The following is a 15,243-nucleotide window of genomic DNA, read 5'->3' on the forward strand; positions in this document are numbered from 1 at the left end:
GGCCACCACCACCACCACCACCACCATGGCCACCACCATGACCGCCACCATGATCACCACCATGACCGCCTCCATGACCACCTCCATGACCACCTCCATGATCACCGTCACCACCACCACCACCACGCGCTTGTAGTAGCGAACGATCATTGCTCAGGTCACCGAGGGAGTGCCCGCTGGCGCCATTGAGAGTGGCGGCCATAACCGCCACAACGAGGAAGAGACCTTTGATCATGGTTGAAAGCTCGGGGGTTCAAAGTCAAGCAAGGGGAGAGTGAAGAGTGGGTTTTGGGGGGGGGGGAGGACGTGTTCCCAGCGGTCATATTGCTCTTTAATAGGATCGACTTACCGACGGACAGCAAGAACTCGTGGGTGGGGTGGAGTACATACTCGAGACGACGCTGTAAATTCCAAAAGGACCACATGGCGTCGCCGCCAAGGCATGCAACGCAGCGACATCCGAACCGATAAGCATACTCTGGGGCCGACCCTCGTGGCCGTCGAAGGACCCGGGCCTCGTGCCGAGGGCCTAAGGGCCCCAAGGTGGTCTTTCTCTGTGGATACGTTGGCGGCCGTGCTTAAGCTTTGATGCCAAGATTACGACAGTGGGAAAAATGACGGGTGCCTTCTTGGAGTATGATCTACAGTGAGGCCGGACTCCGCGGGCCGGTCGTTAACGAGCGAAGGCGATCTGGGGTACCGAGTAGTTACGTCTGGAGAGGTGTGTCGTCCAGGATCTTGGTGCATCCAGATGCGGGGCGCAGCGCACTGCATTTGCTGTGATGGACCAGCGGATACGAGAGGCCAACCGACATGTTGACAACGGCCTAACGTAATGGTTACACTGTTACCAAACGTGGTGAAGCTGGCATCAGCAAAGTAACCAGGTTCCACATATGTGGAGCAGATCACCTTCTTGTTGGCATCCGCCTTACATCCTAGTCTCCTCTATTGTGAATAGTTTCGTTAGATGCAGCGCATAAGATGCCACGGAGGCAGTGTGCCACCAACTCTGCTATTTTGAGAGAGTGGATTCTCGTTGTCCACTTCCGCCCAGACAGCTGGATGGGTTTCTCCGCGGAAGCCGGTGGGCCGACGCGTACGCCGACATGGTGTGAGTCTCGAGCACACTGTATGCCGTTACCCACCCCACCTGCACACGAAATACAGCTCACCCCGTTTCCTTTTGCAGCTTGCAAGATGACAGGCAAAGTGACTGCAGCTCCACATCTCGGTCCGTTTTTGGAAGAGGCTGTGCGCGATTCACACATGGCCGGTGCTGTCCCCGTATGGAGACTACGGTAGCGAGGCAATGCAAGGTCTGTCAGTGTCCACGGCTGCGGCCACTCTACGTGTTTACATTGGATAGATGCGAGTACAGGCTTCGCGCCTGGGCTGCTCTCATCGGGGCTCTTCGTCCCGAGCCGACTAGTGTACCGGAGTCGATGATTGGAAACCCACGGTCGGTTGTACAAGTCGGCGGTTACGTAGAAGACCCGCCGGCTTGACCCATCCCCGTCGGTCTCTCATTGCCCGACAGGATCTCACATACCCTCACTGCCGCATCCACACAGAGGACGAAGGACACCTTGGCAAGTGTGTGGCGTACCACAATGCCACTGCTTCTTTGCGGACATGGACAAGAGATGAACCTGGGGAAGCGGCAGAGGGTCCAGACGTGTCACGTAAGGCGATGCGATGGCGAGACTGCAAACGTTGATCGTTGGAACTACTTACAGCTCAAAAGTGACGCTCTGACACTGGTCTGTTGCAGCTCACATGTGTTGCGAGCAGCCAACAACCCTGCGAGTGCTGCCGGGGCCGGCGGCAAGCCAGCACCTGACGAAGCCCCGACGCCCTTGCGATCTGGTGGGGTTTGGGCACGATGGACATTGCCTACGATGTCACAATGTCAACGGGTCCGACACCATGTCCTTGCATGGACGAGTGCATGTGTCAATATGGAGCTCGACATGACGCGCACAGACTTGTGCATATGCACATCCCAACAGTCGGTGATCGCCCAACCGTTTCCCACGCCGCGGCTGACGCCCGATGACGCCAAGGCTGCCCCGCTGTCACTCAGCCCATATAATGGGCGGTGGCGGCCGCTCTCAATGAGCCGACAATGTGCAAACTGATACATATTCTCGAGCCAGGCTTCTCGCTCGTACCACCCTCTCAAAAGCACACAACACTCCTGTTACTTCTTCTTCTTTGTGACCATTCATAACGAACCCGGCGACCGGCTGTGCCGCCGCCATTCGCGCACACACGACACTACTCTGTCACCACACACTCTCTCCACAGGCCACTCGCCACTCAGAGTCTACCTTCCGTTCCATCTCCCTCCTCACTACGATGTGGCCCAGCACCCGCAACAACCACGCTGCGGACCTAGCCTGGATGGCCGAGATTGAGACCATTCTCAACCTCATCGACGAGACCGACATGCGTGACGACCGTGACGAGACAAGCTCAGTCATCTCCATGGACGAGTACAGCGACAAACCCAAATCCAAGACCAGCACCCCCGTCTCCGTCCCCAGCCCCAAGCAGTACCATCTCGCTAGGGCCCCTCTTACCACGGCTACCACTGCTGCATGATTCTAGGTTTTTTGTCATACGTGTGAGTTTGACTGGGGCAACTCGTGTGAATAAGAAAAGTGTGCTGAGACAAGTTCTACACAGTTGAAAGAATCCGTCTCCGTGCTTGTCTCTCATCTGCATCATCCCTGGCCGGCAATATCCCGAACCCCGCAATGGCGCGTGGGGTTGTAAGCGTCCTTCAAGTGTATCTAGCAACGTCTGTAGTCTATGAGTCTTCATGCATCAGCACAACACCATGTCACACGAGTACGACGAGTCGAAGAAGACGCGTGATCGCGTGAGTAGGTATAAAAGACTACATGCAAGTGGTTGAAACATGCCGAAAATGCTGCCGAAATGTGTGTGTGAGCGCCCAGAGACAGATTGTGTGCGCCACGCAGAACCCAGGCCCCAGCCACACACGTCAATGCGGGGTTGTGCGGTGAATCAGTGATGGGACTTCTGTTCTATGCATCCTACACCATCCATCACTCTCCTTTGTCTTTCAGCTACGCATCAGAGCCGCCGCTTGCAAACCCGCGAGTGTTGTTTGCCGGCGCAACATATTACAGATTGCCGATCTCCCTGCCGAGTGCAGACTGCTTGTGTCTTCCGCCGGTTCACGCCACCCCATTTCACCTGAGACCTGTTTTGCCACCATGCCAGCCAAGAGCAATTTGGCTGGCCCCCGCACTACGGGCGGTGCAGGTAACGACGAGGCCGAGATCGACGGCGTTCCCAAGACGGCGACGGCGGACAAGGTCTCGAATGGGTTGAAAGATGTGGTATGTCCGTCTCGTATCTTGGTTCGGCCATTGACGTAAGGTGACGAATTGCTTGGTGTCATCCTCAAGCGCAGGGGCAACGCACTCTCATGCAATCAAGAGTAGGTACTGCACATACGGCATGCTCATGTACTGCAAGCTTACGGTCAGCTGACAGCTTCTTGCAGACTCGCCTGGAGCGCCATGTAACGCTTCCATATGCCATTGCGCTGGCTGCAAAACACCAGTCTCGGAAAAAGCCGACGGCATGGCAACACCCCAGACTCCACCGGCCCAGCAGCTTCCGCACCTCACGCCGCTCAAGACGTCACCTTTTGCTTGGACACCCTGCCGGTCATCAGACACAGCGATTCTTCTCCGTCGGCACATTACTCTGCGCGACCAAGAGATTGGGGAACTCCTGGCGGAAATCGCAGCACGTGACGACGAAATCGCCCAGCTCAAGACCACGCGCGACCAGCAACGGAACCATGATTCGAATGCTTCGCAGAACCAGAAGCAAACCAACGGCGTGTGTGACTGTGGAGCGTCTTCAGAACTACACGCACTCCACGAGAAGCACGCGGAGCTCAATGCCCGCGACGATGAAAACCGCGCCACTCTCGCGTACGTCAAGTCGCACAATAAAGACCTTGCCAAGTCGCTCAGAGAGGTGCGCCGCGTGAATCGCCGTCTCGAGAAGGAACTGGAGCTCGCGGAGGAGAAGGAGAGAGTCAGAGGTCGCGAAGGAAGGGTTGGTGGCGATGGGGCTCAATAGGTGGAGCAAAGTTGTGTATCCTGTCGCTTGTCGCATAGTTGTCTCTGTCCATTATACATATGTACATATGTAGTAACCTCTCACCACCTGTCTAAACATGCCGTCTGCAATTGTTAGACGTGAAGCAACCGTCGATGAGTGAGAATGTGCGGTCCCAAGCGGCGGCTACGTTGTCGCACTGAATGAATCGCAGTTGGAAAGCTGGTTGTGGGTCCACAATCGTACAATCGTTCAGGAACATGGAAGGATTGCCTTTCAGCTTTGGGGCGAGGCAAGAGCGTGCCGGTAAGGCAGTGCAGTGTACAGCAAGTGTAATGGTGTACACGAGGCGGAGAGGTAGGCACAATGTAGTGGGCGGATATTGGATGCGTCGTGGGTGCGTGGTATCGGTCCAATTGTGCCTCTACAGACATCAAATCTCCGGTGATTCCCCTCACCATCGAAGGGCCACTTGTAGTCAGTTCCAAAAAAATGAACACCTCGGGGAATTTCTCCTGGTGCTCAAGCGCTGGGTACATAGTGGTCGAGACCAGATGATGAGATTGCAACGAACGACTGCCATCAATGATAGCCGCCCACACTCTCTGAACTGGCCGGACGAACAAACGGACATCATTACTTCACATTGTATGCTCACACAACCCACGCCATGGCGCGAGTCCCTCCAGAACATAGCGCAAATTCACAGACAAATCAAGGACCCCGAACTGCGGACCGGACCACCTGGTATGTTGCCAAATGGGCGAGGGAGGTCCAAAAAGAGATAAAAGCAGTCCACTCTGGCGGTGGGTGTGGATGCCAGACCCAGCCTTCGCAACTCGACTTTCACCCCCAAATCGAAAAGGACACCGACTGCACAACAAGAACCGAAAACATGTCCCGTCACCAGATCGGTCTCCCGCCCGTGGCTTCACCTACCTTCCCTCCTCCTCCGTCCCACCCGGTACGCCCTCGGCCGTGGTGATGTGGCGCAAAATCGCCTTACACCTCGCCTGACTCCCTTCGTCAATAACAAAAGTGGGCCTATACCGCCAAAGGTAGCATGAGAGGGACGAAAATGTAGAATCAAGGGCCGTGCAGTCCCAAAGTATAGTCGTTCCGTAGCCTACATGCGCGGGCGTTCAATGGAAAATCGAGTCTCCATTCAGTGCTGCAGTCCGGCGTAAAAATGTTGCCCAGACGAACAATGAAATTGAACCACACCACACAGCTCATGTGCTTGGCCGGCAGATGGCGCGTAAAACCTATGCACAGTAGGGATTCTGAAGGGAGGACACACCAACACAGCTACTTCGTCCACCCCCCAGTCCCTCACCGTGCGGCAAGCTGACAGCGATGGGAAGCGTCCGAAAACAAATCCCCGAAAATACATCAAAATCACAAAACACCCGCCGCAGCACTCGTTCTACTAGACGACCTCGTTCTTTGTCTTCTGCAAACAGATGCCATGCATGCCAAAATAGATGTTGTGCTTGTAAGCACGTTGTATTGGAGCCAGGGTGGATCGAACACCCGACCTAGCGATGAGCTCACAGATGTGAGTCCTGATGACTGAACTTCAGTCGCTCGCTCTCCCAGCTGAGCTATGTCTCCGAACACGAAAGCCTGTTTTGCGATAGAGGACAATAGAACTACTCAAAGCTTGCTTGGCGAACTGTACGCCTGAGCTAGAGAACGAGAGAAGGTTGGTATCGTTTGTAGGCGAGTCGTTATGGTCGTCATGTGCTCGCAACCAGCGCAATCGGCGCATCCCTATTGGCCACACACGGTCACAGTGTATGCTCGATCCCGGGCACCACCAACGCCGGTAGGAGGGCCTCCCACGTCACCCTCCGCCTCCTTGCTTCCAGTTCACGATACAAAACGATGCATACGCCATGTCCGGACGTGTTCTAGTTAACTCCCTGCTCCACCTTGAGGCGCTTAAGGAGAGCCCAATCAGACATGTCGACCTGGTCGCGGAAGGTGGACTCTGTAGGGGTGTGAGCAATCGAAACATGGGGGATTGCAAAGTGCGTGTCCACTTACTCAATGTGTCAAGCGACTTGCGCGAGATGAGGGACACAATCTCGTCCTTCTCGTCGAAGTGGCGACCAAACGACCTGGAGGCCTGGTGGGCGGCACGCTCAATCTTGACGGCAACACCGGCACCGGTCTGATACCTCTTGACCAGGGGCATGGTCTTGTGGTTGATCTCGAGACCGGTGATTTTACCCAGGGTGATAATCTCACGGGTACCCTTCTCCTTGTCGTAGCGCACGACACCGACGGGAGTGCCGACACGGCAAGTGGCACCGTCGATAATGTCACAACCGACAATGATGGGGTCCTTGGAAGCAAAGGCCTTGATGATCTTGAGCCTGCAGGGCCAGACAGCGGCGGGGGCAGCCTCCTTCTGGCGAGCCTCCTTGACCTCCTCCATGTGCTTCTTGAACGCGTCGAAGAGGTGGTAGATGATCATGGCCGAGAAGATCTTGACACCGTCACGCTTGGCCGCCTCCTCAGCCTCGAATGTGACTGGCACATCGAAACAGAGCATGACCGCGTACTCTGGTGCGCGGTCCAGCATCAGACTTGAGCGGATAACGGCGCTCTTGTACACAGGACCAAGACCAAACTCGAAGACGGGAATGTTCATGTCCTTGAGGAACACGAGCAGGGCCTCGAGCGAACCAAGAGTTGATGCCTGGACGAAGACACCACGGCCCGACTTTTGGATAAACTTGTCGAGCGAGGTGAGGTCGTCCATGGCGAGGTCCTTGTAGTACTCCTCCTCGTCAGAGTTCTTGGCGACGAACATGCGGGCACCGGCAATGGCCTTCTCGAGACCGGGGGCGGAGATCTTGACACCGAGAGCGGCCTTGACCTCCTTGTTGTGGACGTATGCCGACTTGATACGCAACTCGCGCATCGGTTGAGGTGTGAGGAGTGCACGGATAGTCGTTACGATTGGTCCGTTCATTCCACATAGCACAATCTTGTCGCCCTCGCGGAGGACACCGTTGACGAGAACAATGTCGATGGTGGTGCCGAGACCCTCGATGACCTTGACCTCGAGGATGGTGGCCTCGGCCTCGGAGAGGTACATGAGCGAACCAGTCATACGGTCCTGGGTGAGCTTGACGAGAAGCTTGAGCAGGTCGGGAACACCCTCGCCGGTAACAGCCGAAGTGGGGACAATCGAGACGATACGGCCGGGCTGGGTGTTGCGGTCGTAGACCTCCGAGTTGAGACCCTGCTCCATGAGGAGACCCTTGACGTACTGGAGACGGTCCTCGAACATGCGCTGCATACGCTTGGACTGGGCGTCGAGGGTCTCGCGGAAACCGAGGTCGGGGTGGACCTTCCACTCAGTGGCGTCAAGCTTGTCAATCTTGTTGAGGGCAACAATGAAGGGGGTCTTGCGCATCTTGAGCATGTTGAGGGACTCGATAGTCTGGGGCTCGAGACCGTGGGTAATGTCGATAACCAGGATAGCAATGTTACACAGCGACGAACCACGCGAACGGAGGTTGGTGAACGACTCGTGTCCGGGAGTGTCGATGATGAGGAGACCGGGGATACGGACGTCCACCGAGCCGTCGCGGTTGACAACCTGGGTCTTCTCGACAAGCGCCTCGCGGGGGAAGAAAGTGGCACCAATCTGCTGAGTAATACCACCGGCTTCACCCTCCTGGACCGAGGTCTGACGAATCTTGTCCAGCAGCTTGGTCTTACCCGTGTCGACGTGTCCAAGAATACAGCAGATGGGCGAACGGAGATCGGTCTTGTCCTGGTTGGCCTCGGCGGCCTTGCGACGGATCTCAATGGCCTTGCGAGCACGCTCCTTGGCCTGCTCAACCTCGTCATCGGACGAGTCGTCGTCGCTGTCCTCCTCCGAGTCGTCATCCGAGTCATCCTCGTCGCTGTCCTCCTCCGAGTCATCGTCGGAACCGTCCTCGGACTCCGACTCTTCCACCTTGGCAGCGGCCTTGCCGTTCGACTTGGCCGGTGCGGGTGCGGCCTTAGCAGCAGGGGCAGCCTTAGCAGCAGGAGCAGCCTTGGTGGCAGGAGCAGCGGCAGGAGCAGGCTTGGGCGGCTCGGGAGTCTCCTCCTCATCCGACTTGTCCCAGTCGTCCTCGGACTCCTCGACCTTGACGGCCTTAACACCCTCGGTGACAGCAGCAACCTCGTCGTCGGACTTGTCCCAGTCATCCTCGTCGTCGGCGGGCTTCGACTCCTCAGGCTTGGCCTCCTCCTTGACGGGCTCTGGGGAAGCGGCGCGGGCCGGGGTAGCAGCCTCTGACGGGGTCTTGGCACCCTGCTGCTTTCCAGGCTTCTTCTTGCCGTAGAAGGGGCGCTTGGCAGCGGGGGCACCACCAGCGGCAAGAGCGGCGACGGTGACACCCGAAGCAAGCAGAGCCTGCTTACGGGCCTCGGCAGCGGCACGCTCACGCTTCTGGGCGGGAGTGAGAAGACGGCCCTCGGCCTTGGCCTGCTCGCGCTTGAGACGCTCCTTTTCGCGCTTTGCGGCCTTGGCCTCCTCAACAAGGCGCTCCTCCTCGGCGATACGAGCGTCCTCCTCGTCGATAAGACGCTGCCTCTCGGCGGCGACGGCGGCAGCCTCCTCCTCGAGACGCTTCTTCTCGGCGACGGCGGCCTGCATGGCACTGTGAAGGTTAGAGTCTGGTACGGCGCCCGTGGTCGCAGGAGTATGACAGCCAGCCCATTGTTACTCACAGAATGTGCGCAGACACCTTCTTAGGCTTGGCCGCAACGGGCTCCGCCTTGGCTGCGGGCTTCTTCTTCTTCTTGTTCTTCTTGGAACCGCCAGCGTCCTCATTGTCGTCACCCTCGTCATCACCTGCGGGCTCGGGAGCAGCGACCTCGGGCTGGGGCTCGGCCTCAGCTGGCTCATCCGCTGCAGCAGCCTTCTTCTTGGCGGCTTGTGCCTTCTTCTTGGCCTGGAGGGGTCAGCTAATGTCACAACCAGGGTTCAACGTCGTCCACAGGGGAAAGACATGAGACACTTTGATATGACGGTCCAGCCGTACAAACCAGGCATGCCTCGCCACCCTGCAACAGACAACACACGCACCTTCTCCTTCTCCTTCTTCAGACGCTCCTTCTCCTTCTTCGAAAGCAGCTGGCCGCCAGCGGGCTCCTCCGCCTCGCTCGCCACATCGGCCTCGGGTGCTGGTTCGGCGGCAACGGGTGCCGCGGCCTCCTTGGCAGCGGCGGCTTCACGGGCAGCCTGCTCAAGGAAGTCGTCCTCGTCGAGGTCGGCAGCCTGCTGCTTGCCACCCTTCTTGCCCTTGCCCTTCTTGCCCTTGGGCTTAACGTCCTCCTCGGGCCACTCGTCGTCCATGGAGGCCTTCACAGGTGCCTTATCCTCGAAGTTGTCGGCGGGGGCAGCGGCCTCGGCGGCAAGGTCCTCGTCGTCCGAGAGCACTGGCTGCTTGTTCTTCTTGCCCTTGCCCTTCTTCTTAGGCTTGACGTCCTCCTCGGGCCACTCGTCGGACTGTTACCCGTCAGCACGCGAACAACTAATGTCCGATGGAGGAGCAATGAACTCACCATGTTGCCGCGCTCCGCCTCCTTTGACGGCTGGTCCTCGTCGTCGCTGAGAGCCGCAAAAGTGTGCTTGGCCTTCTTCTTGTCCTTCTTCTTGTTCTTGGCGGCGGCAATGGCAGCCTGAGCGGTGTGTCAGCGGTTGTCCGGACATGTAGCGATGTGTCTCCCAACACATCACGCGAGCACGGGATGAAGACGACGTACCATCAGGCCACCAGCACCCTCGTCATCGTCAAGCGCGTCAAAAGCACCGCCCGCGCCGTTGGCCTCGTCCTCGGCAGGTGTAGCCATCTTAGCGTCGAGAGCCTTCTCCTTCTCGGCCCTGTGGAACATGGTCAGATTTTTCAACTCAATGGGCCGAGGTGATGGGGTGACGGTGAGGTGGAGCACACGTACCAGAAAGCGTCATCGTCGTCGCCACCCTTCTTGCCCTTTCCTTTCTTTCCCTTGGGCGGCATGTTTTGTGTTTTGTTCTCACTAGTTCAGTGGCAAAAGGAGAGAGTGCGAGAGACCATCATCCATGGGTTCTTTGAAGCGGGTCAATGACTTTGGCAGCCGGCGGGAGCAAAATCTCGCCGAACGGCGTCCAACGGCCGTCATCGCCAGGCACCTCCACTCTCGCAGCCGGGACACAATGACCGCACAAGAGACGGGACGACGCGATAGAGAGGACAACGATGCATACAACACATAATGCAGATAGAGAACGAGGGAGACGGTGTAGCCAATGTGCGAGCTCGGGTCGGGCATGCAAATCAGCGCTTCAGGCCAACCATCACACCCTGCGATGGGCCGCCAGCCTGCATTTTGCTGCCAGACGATGAGTGCTGCTGCTGGGGAGGGGCAGGGCGGCGCTGCTGGGCGGCAGGGGGTGGTCCGGCGCGACGGTCCATCTCACGCTGCTTCCAAGCATTGCGAATGCTGGTCTCGCGGGAGAGCACAGCGTCAATCTCCACGCCGTCCTCGATGCTCTGCAGGATCTTGACCACGATCGACTTGTGGTTGCCGTGAGGCTTGTCGTCGCGGAAACGCAGCATTCGCCAAGCCTGACGGTCCATGTCCCAGCACACTTCGGCCACGCGGTTGTCGTATTCTTCTCCAGATTCCTTCATCCTGTATAGGTTAGCCAGCGGACAATGAACAAGTACCTACTGCTCCCATTCATCGTCATCAATCTCCATCTCGTCAAAGTACTCGTAGCGATCGCCACCAGCCCACTGGTTGAGCAAGAAGGCGGGCTTGGCGAACCAGTCACACTCCTCGGGATCGTTTGGAAGAGGGGGGAAGCGAAGTTCGATGCGGAAATCGATAGAGTTCTCACTTGGCGGCTTCCACTTGAGACTGTAACGGGCGCGTCAACAACTTGGCCCAGGTATCCAACATCCTCCTCAACTCACATCTTGTCGTCGGTCCCGGGGAGGTATTCCGACTCGGCGCACGTAAAGATGAGACCGTCGTGGCCGTGCTGGAGCTTGGGGACGTGGACGTTGAGAACCTGCGAAATGTGGTACGAGAGCTCTTGGTCCTTGGCCACGACCTCGAAGGGCATCTGCTCCTTCCACTCTGGGAAACGCTGCAGTGCCTTCTTCAGAGGCTTAATAACCCAGTCTCGCAGACGCTGTGCGGTTAGCAAATGGTACTCGACGAGGCAACCCACGGCAAAGCGCTTGACGATGGGCTTCTTCATGACGTTCTCGCCGTTGAGGACGAGACAGTCAAAGGCATAGTATCGCAGTGTCTCAACGCCGGTACGCGGGTCAATGTCAATGACGAGCTCGCCATCCAGAACAGTGTCGGTCAGGGGGTCATCCACCCGCTCCCAGTGCGTAAAGTGGAGGCCGTCTTGGAAGAAGTAGCGCTGCTTGCGGTCGATCTGTTTGTGAGCCAAGTGGAGGCCATGGTGAAGGCTATGGTGACACTCACAAGCCAGCACTCCTGGTTACCGGACATGCCATTCATGACGACAAACAGGAGGACGCGCACGCCGTCCGACTTCTCGCACACCCAGAAACTGGGGGGGGGGTCAGCCACCTCGGTCAAGTAGGGTGCAGGGGACGTACTCCTTCTTCTCCAAAAGGTCGAGCGACCCGCTCGAGAACGACACGGGCTGCGATCCGGGGAACCTGTGGGTCAGATATATGCGAATTTCACGCGCCCCAATGATCTCACTTCTCTCCCTGCAGACCACACAGGCCAGCGACATGCTGGTTGAGGTGGTGCCGGGTCTCTGGGTCCTCGAGCAGCACGCCCGGAATGTCGGGGATGGGGGTGTTGGGCATGGCGCTACCAGGGACGCGAATGAACGGGACAAGTTGTGGGGGCTCTCTGGTCGGCTGGTGATGCGTAGGTAGTGTGTAGGACGTGTATAGAGCAGTGTCTGTCGATGGGGCAAGGAGATGTCGACGAGGAGTGGTGGACGGAGTTACAGGGTGGTCAGGATCCACTTGCCATGCCCCGAGCAACGCGCGGAACCAAATTGTCAACAATCCACCTCCACTTGTGGCGGCGAGTGGCAAAAAGTGACAACCTGCTTCACATCAGCTGCCTTCGGCGCACTCTGCATCACAGCTTCCCAGTCTGCAGACAAGATGCTTTAACAGTGAGAGAGTTGGATTTTTGATGTCACATATGACCCCCTTGCATACCTTTTAGGCAGCATAAAACGGTCCTGGCGCCGGTCAATCCTAATAGAGTGCGAGAGGTCAGGGCAACTGGTGACTGGTGCGAGACTGACCTCTCATCGACATCTACACGACTCTCAGAGCGCAAAAAGGAGTAGTTTTATCGCCACCCTCGTTTCGATCGAGGGATCTCCAGGTGATCACAACAGACGTATGAGCCTGGCGCTTTCCCACTAAGCCATAGCGATGGTAATTACGAAAGGTCATGAGTAAATGAGATTTTATTCTGATTGAACAAGCCAAACGTCACTTCAGAGATTCATAACTCGGTCCCAACGACACTCCTTCTGCCATTCACATGTTAAGTGAATTGTGACTGTCATCCCAAATGGACATCCACGACATACAGCTGCGGCTCCTCTTGTGGTACTTGGAATACTGCTCGCTCTCCTCTCCCGGAGGAATCAGAATCTCGACCAACGAGTCGGGTTCTACAAACTTGGGAACACTCATCCGGGCCCTGGTGTACTGGTGGCCCGGTGAGTCGTTGAGCGGGGTAGAGCTCGGCTTGAACCATGAAGGCGAAGCGCCACCGGGAAACGGGCTGATGGGGTTGGAAAAGCCGGTGGTAACCGTCGGTCGCGTCCGGGTCGGGGTGATGGGCGGCGTCCGCGCCGGGGTGATGGGCGGGGTGGGCGGGGCCAGCTCCGAAAGCTTGTTGTGGACATCTGCCCTAATGACCACCCTCCCCGGCTTGAGAAAGGTACCAGTGCTGCTCTGCGTGTACGACAACAACCCAGACGAGAATTCGGTACTGGTCGGACTTCCGGGTACCTCCACAAAGCCCCGGTTTGGGACGGGCTTGCGGCGGATGACCTTGATGCTCGGCGGAGAGCGCGGGACAGTCTGCACAATGACGGGCGAGCCGTCGGGGTTGACGTCCTTGCGGTCAATGTTAATACGGACGGCATTGCCGTTCTCCGTAAGGCGTACGCGGATGCCGGGGAGGTTGCAGATGGAGCTAGTCTTGATACACCTGTCGCACGACATGACACGGTAAATGTCTGGAGTGAGGGGGACGGGAAGGAGCATCGCGTTGCATTCGGGGTCGTCGGGCCAGTTTCGGCAGGGAGTGAAGCTGGCAATGGTTAACACTGGTACACTGAAGCAACGCTGCTTGGTACATACCTGTGACCATAGACCTGCCCGTACTTCTCGTAGCAGTTGAACATTGGAGTGGCCGACAGGGTGGCCAGGGAGTGAAGAACGGAAGGGCGTCGACACCTGCAATTATAACTTGGCCGATGCATGCATCTAGCAGTGAGGGGCTGGTGACAGCAAGTCGCTTTGGACTTGCGCAGACCCATCAGTCTCTGAATGTGTGGCGCCCAGAGTGGAGTGATCACGCTGATCACTGACCGGCGCCCGACAGCATGTCGGCATATCGACATGGTGTGCCCATCATCGGTACATACATCACTCAGTGAACCTTTTAGAAAACGGATATACTACCCCTATGCCCACTCGAGGATCTTCCTGCACCCCTCCATGGTCTTCTCCTGAACCAGCGACATGGCCGTGATCTTGGCATTGAGTCGGTGCACTTCGTCCGACAGCGACGAATTGAGGTTCTTGAGCGCCACAACCTCGAGCGAGTGTGCGTGGCCCGTCCCGGTACTGGGTCCAGCAGTCATGATCGCGTCGAGGCTTTGCTGGAGCGTTTCATTTTGGTTCTTGAGAGCTTCGTTGTGGGATTGGAGAGTGGCCACTTCCAGTTGGAGGGATACATTTTCAGTACGAAGCTCCATGACCTTGTCGTGGACGTGGATCATGTTGTCCAACAGCGTCTGCTTGGACGGCGAGCCGGGCGGGGTGGTGGTGGTAGACAAGCTGCTCCGGCGGACAGAGGCCGGGGGCGTGGGTACTGGACTGTCCTCTTCCGGAACCTCTTCGGTATGAATGAAGACCGGGCTGGCCGGCGTCTCTTCTTCCTCCATCGTGACATCTGTGTCCCCTTCGAGCAGCATGTTGTCGTCCGGGATCATGTGGAAAACGCTCTTGTTTGACCCCGAGGAATCCGAGTCTGGTGATTCTGGCGATTCAAGGATCGTTTCCGTCGGCGGTGAATCGAGACTGTATGTCAGCAGGGATCTGTCTGTCCACACAACACACCCACCCCGTAACAGAAGACGCATGGCTCTCGGGTGGCGAAATTCGAATCTGGGGGATAACAAAGCGTGGCTGCGGTGCGTAAATCCTGTCAAGGGCCCCAGCACCACCACTGACGCTCCGCACAGCCTGCGGGAGACTCAAGCTGTCCCACACCCGCGGCTTGTGCATGGGCAAGGGGGACATGGGCCGACGGTGAGTCGAGGAGGATGGGGACGCAGACCGCGCCCGGGGTCGAATCCGAATAGCTTCGGCCGGCGCAAAGTATCCTCTGGCTTTATCGGCGCGAAACGCCCTGTAACGATAGTCGCCGGGGAGCTGGTATAGGTGGATGGGGATGCCGGCGTACGCGCAGAGAGGGATGGGGGGACCGATCGTGCACCAGTTGCATGGCTGGGTACGGTAGATGCGCCCCTCGGCTCTGATGGTAGGCAGACATGACGCGGCCATGGGCTTGCCGTTGCAGTTGTTGCAGCACGCAAGGGTTCTGGGATGTAAGCAAGAGGTGTGCGTGTGGCGCGGTGGGCGAGCTCACTCTGTTCCAACGTATGAACCATCCGGATTGCGAGTGCACCAAAAGCTCGCAGCGAGCTTGGCACCACCCATGGTGGAAGGCGAGTTGGGGATGGTATGCAAGATGCATGGGACGTCCCTGGCTCTTTTATGTATCATCAGTCTTCATAGTACGTCACCTGGATCTCAAACGTCTGACGCAATGGGGCGTGTACTGAATGGGCGGTGGTGTGAGCAAGATCGGTGACCAACAGCG

The 15,243-nt window shown here is 57.5% G+C and overlaps 5 protein-coding genes and 1 non-coding gene across 6 annotated transcripts; 2 read left to right on the forward strand and 4 right to left on the reverse strand.

Moving 5' to 3' along the window:
* Window positions 1-25: 25 nt before the first annotated feature.
* Window positions 26-2,607, forward strand: EHS24_006852 (uncharacterized protein; the record flags this gene model as incomplete). Its single annotated transcript, XM_028622252.1, has 2 exons — window positions 26-132; window positions 2,373-2,607. The coding sequence occupies 2 exons, from the start codon at window positions 26-28 to the stop codon at window positions 2,605-2,607; spliced, it is 342 nt and encodes a 113-aa protein (XP_028477144.1).
* A 641-nt stretch (window positions 2,608-3,248) lies between these two features.
* Window positions 3,249-4,131, forward strand: EHS24_006853 (uncharacterized protein; the record flags this gene model as incomplete). Its single annotated transcript, XM_028622253.1, has 3 exons — window positions 3,249-3,374; window positions 3,542-3,559; window positions 3,637-4,131. The coding sequence occupies 3 exons, from the start codon at window positions 3,249-3,251 to the stop codon at window positions 4,129-4,131; spliced, it is 639 nt and encodes a 212-aa protein (XP_028477145.1).
* A 1,489-nt stretch (window positions 4,132-5,620) lies between these two features.
* Window positions 5,621-5,724, reverse strand: EHS24_006854. Its single transcript has one exon. It is a non-coding gene; the product is annotated as a tRNA-Phe (tRNA).
* A 299-nt stretch (window positions 5,725-6,023) lies between these two features.
* Window positions 6,024-10,142, reverse strand: EHS24_006855 (uncharacterized protein; the record flags this gene model as incomplete). Its single annotated transcript, XM_028622254.1, has 7 exons — window positions 6,024-6,103; window positions 6,160-8,780; window positions 8,851-9,074; window positions 9,209-9,631; window positions 9,688-9,804; window positions 9,889-10,006; window positions 10,081-10,142. The coding sequence occupies 7 exons, from the start codon at window positions 10,140-10,142 to the stop codon at window positions 6,024-6,026; spliced, it is 3,645 nt and encodes a 1,214-aa protein (XP_028477146.1).
* Window positions 10,143-10,439: 297 nt separating this feature from the next.
* On the reverse strand, window positions 10,440-13,537 carry CEG1 (Dcp1p-Dcp2p decapping enzyme complex alpha subunit; the record flags this gene model as incomplete). Its single annotated transcript, XM_028622255.1, has 9 exons — window positions 10,440-10,797; window positions 10,837-11,025; window positions 11,082-11,302; window positions 11,342-11,557; window positions 11,608-11,695; window positions 11,745-11,807; window positions 11,854-12,127; window positions 12,713-13,443; window positions 13,494-13,537. 9 exons carry the CDS (start codon window positions 13,535-13,537, stop codon window positions 10,440-10,442), a joined length of 2,184 nt encoding a protein of 727 aa, XP_028477147.1.
* A 282-nt stretch (window positions 13,538-13,819) lies between these two features.
* EHS24_006857 (uncharacterized protein) lies at window positions 13,820-15,080 on the reverse strand (the record flags this gene model as incomplete). The annotated part of the gene is made up of 3 exons (XM_028622256.1): window positions 13,820-14,438; window positions 14,482-14,961; window positions 15,010-15,080. The coding sequence occupies 3 exons, from the start codon at window positions 15,078-15,080 to the stop codon at window positions 13,820-13,822; spliced, it is 1,170 nt and encodes a 389-aa protein (XP_028477148.1).
* Between the last annotated feature and the right edge of the window lie 163 nt (window positions 15,081-15,243).

The sequence above is a fragment of the Apiotrichum porosum genome, assembly GCF_003942205.1.
Source record: "Apiotrichum porosum strain DSM 27194 chromosome Unknown scaffold_4, whole genome shotgun sequence".
Lineage (NCBI taxonomy): Eukaryota > Fungi > Basidiomycota > Tremellomycetes > Trichosporonales > Trichosporonaceae > Apiotrichum > Apiotrichum porosum.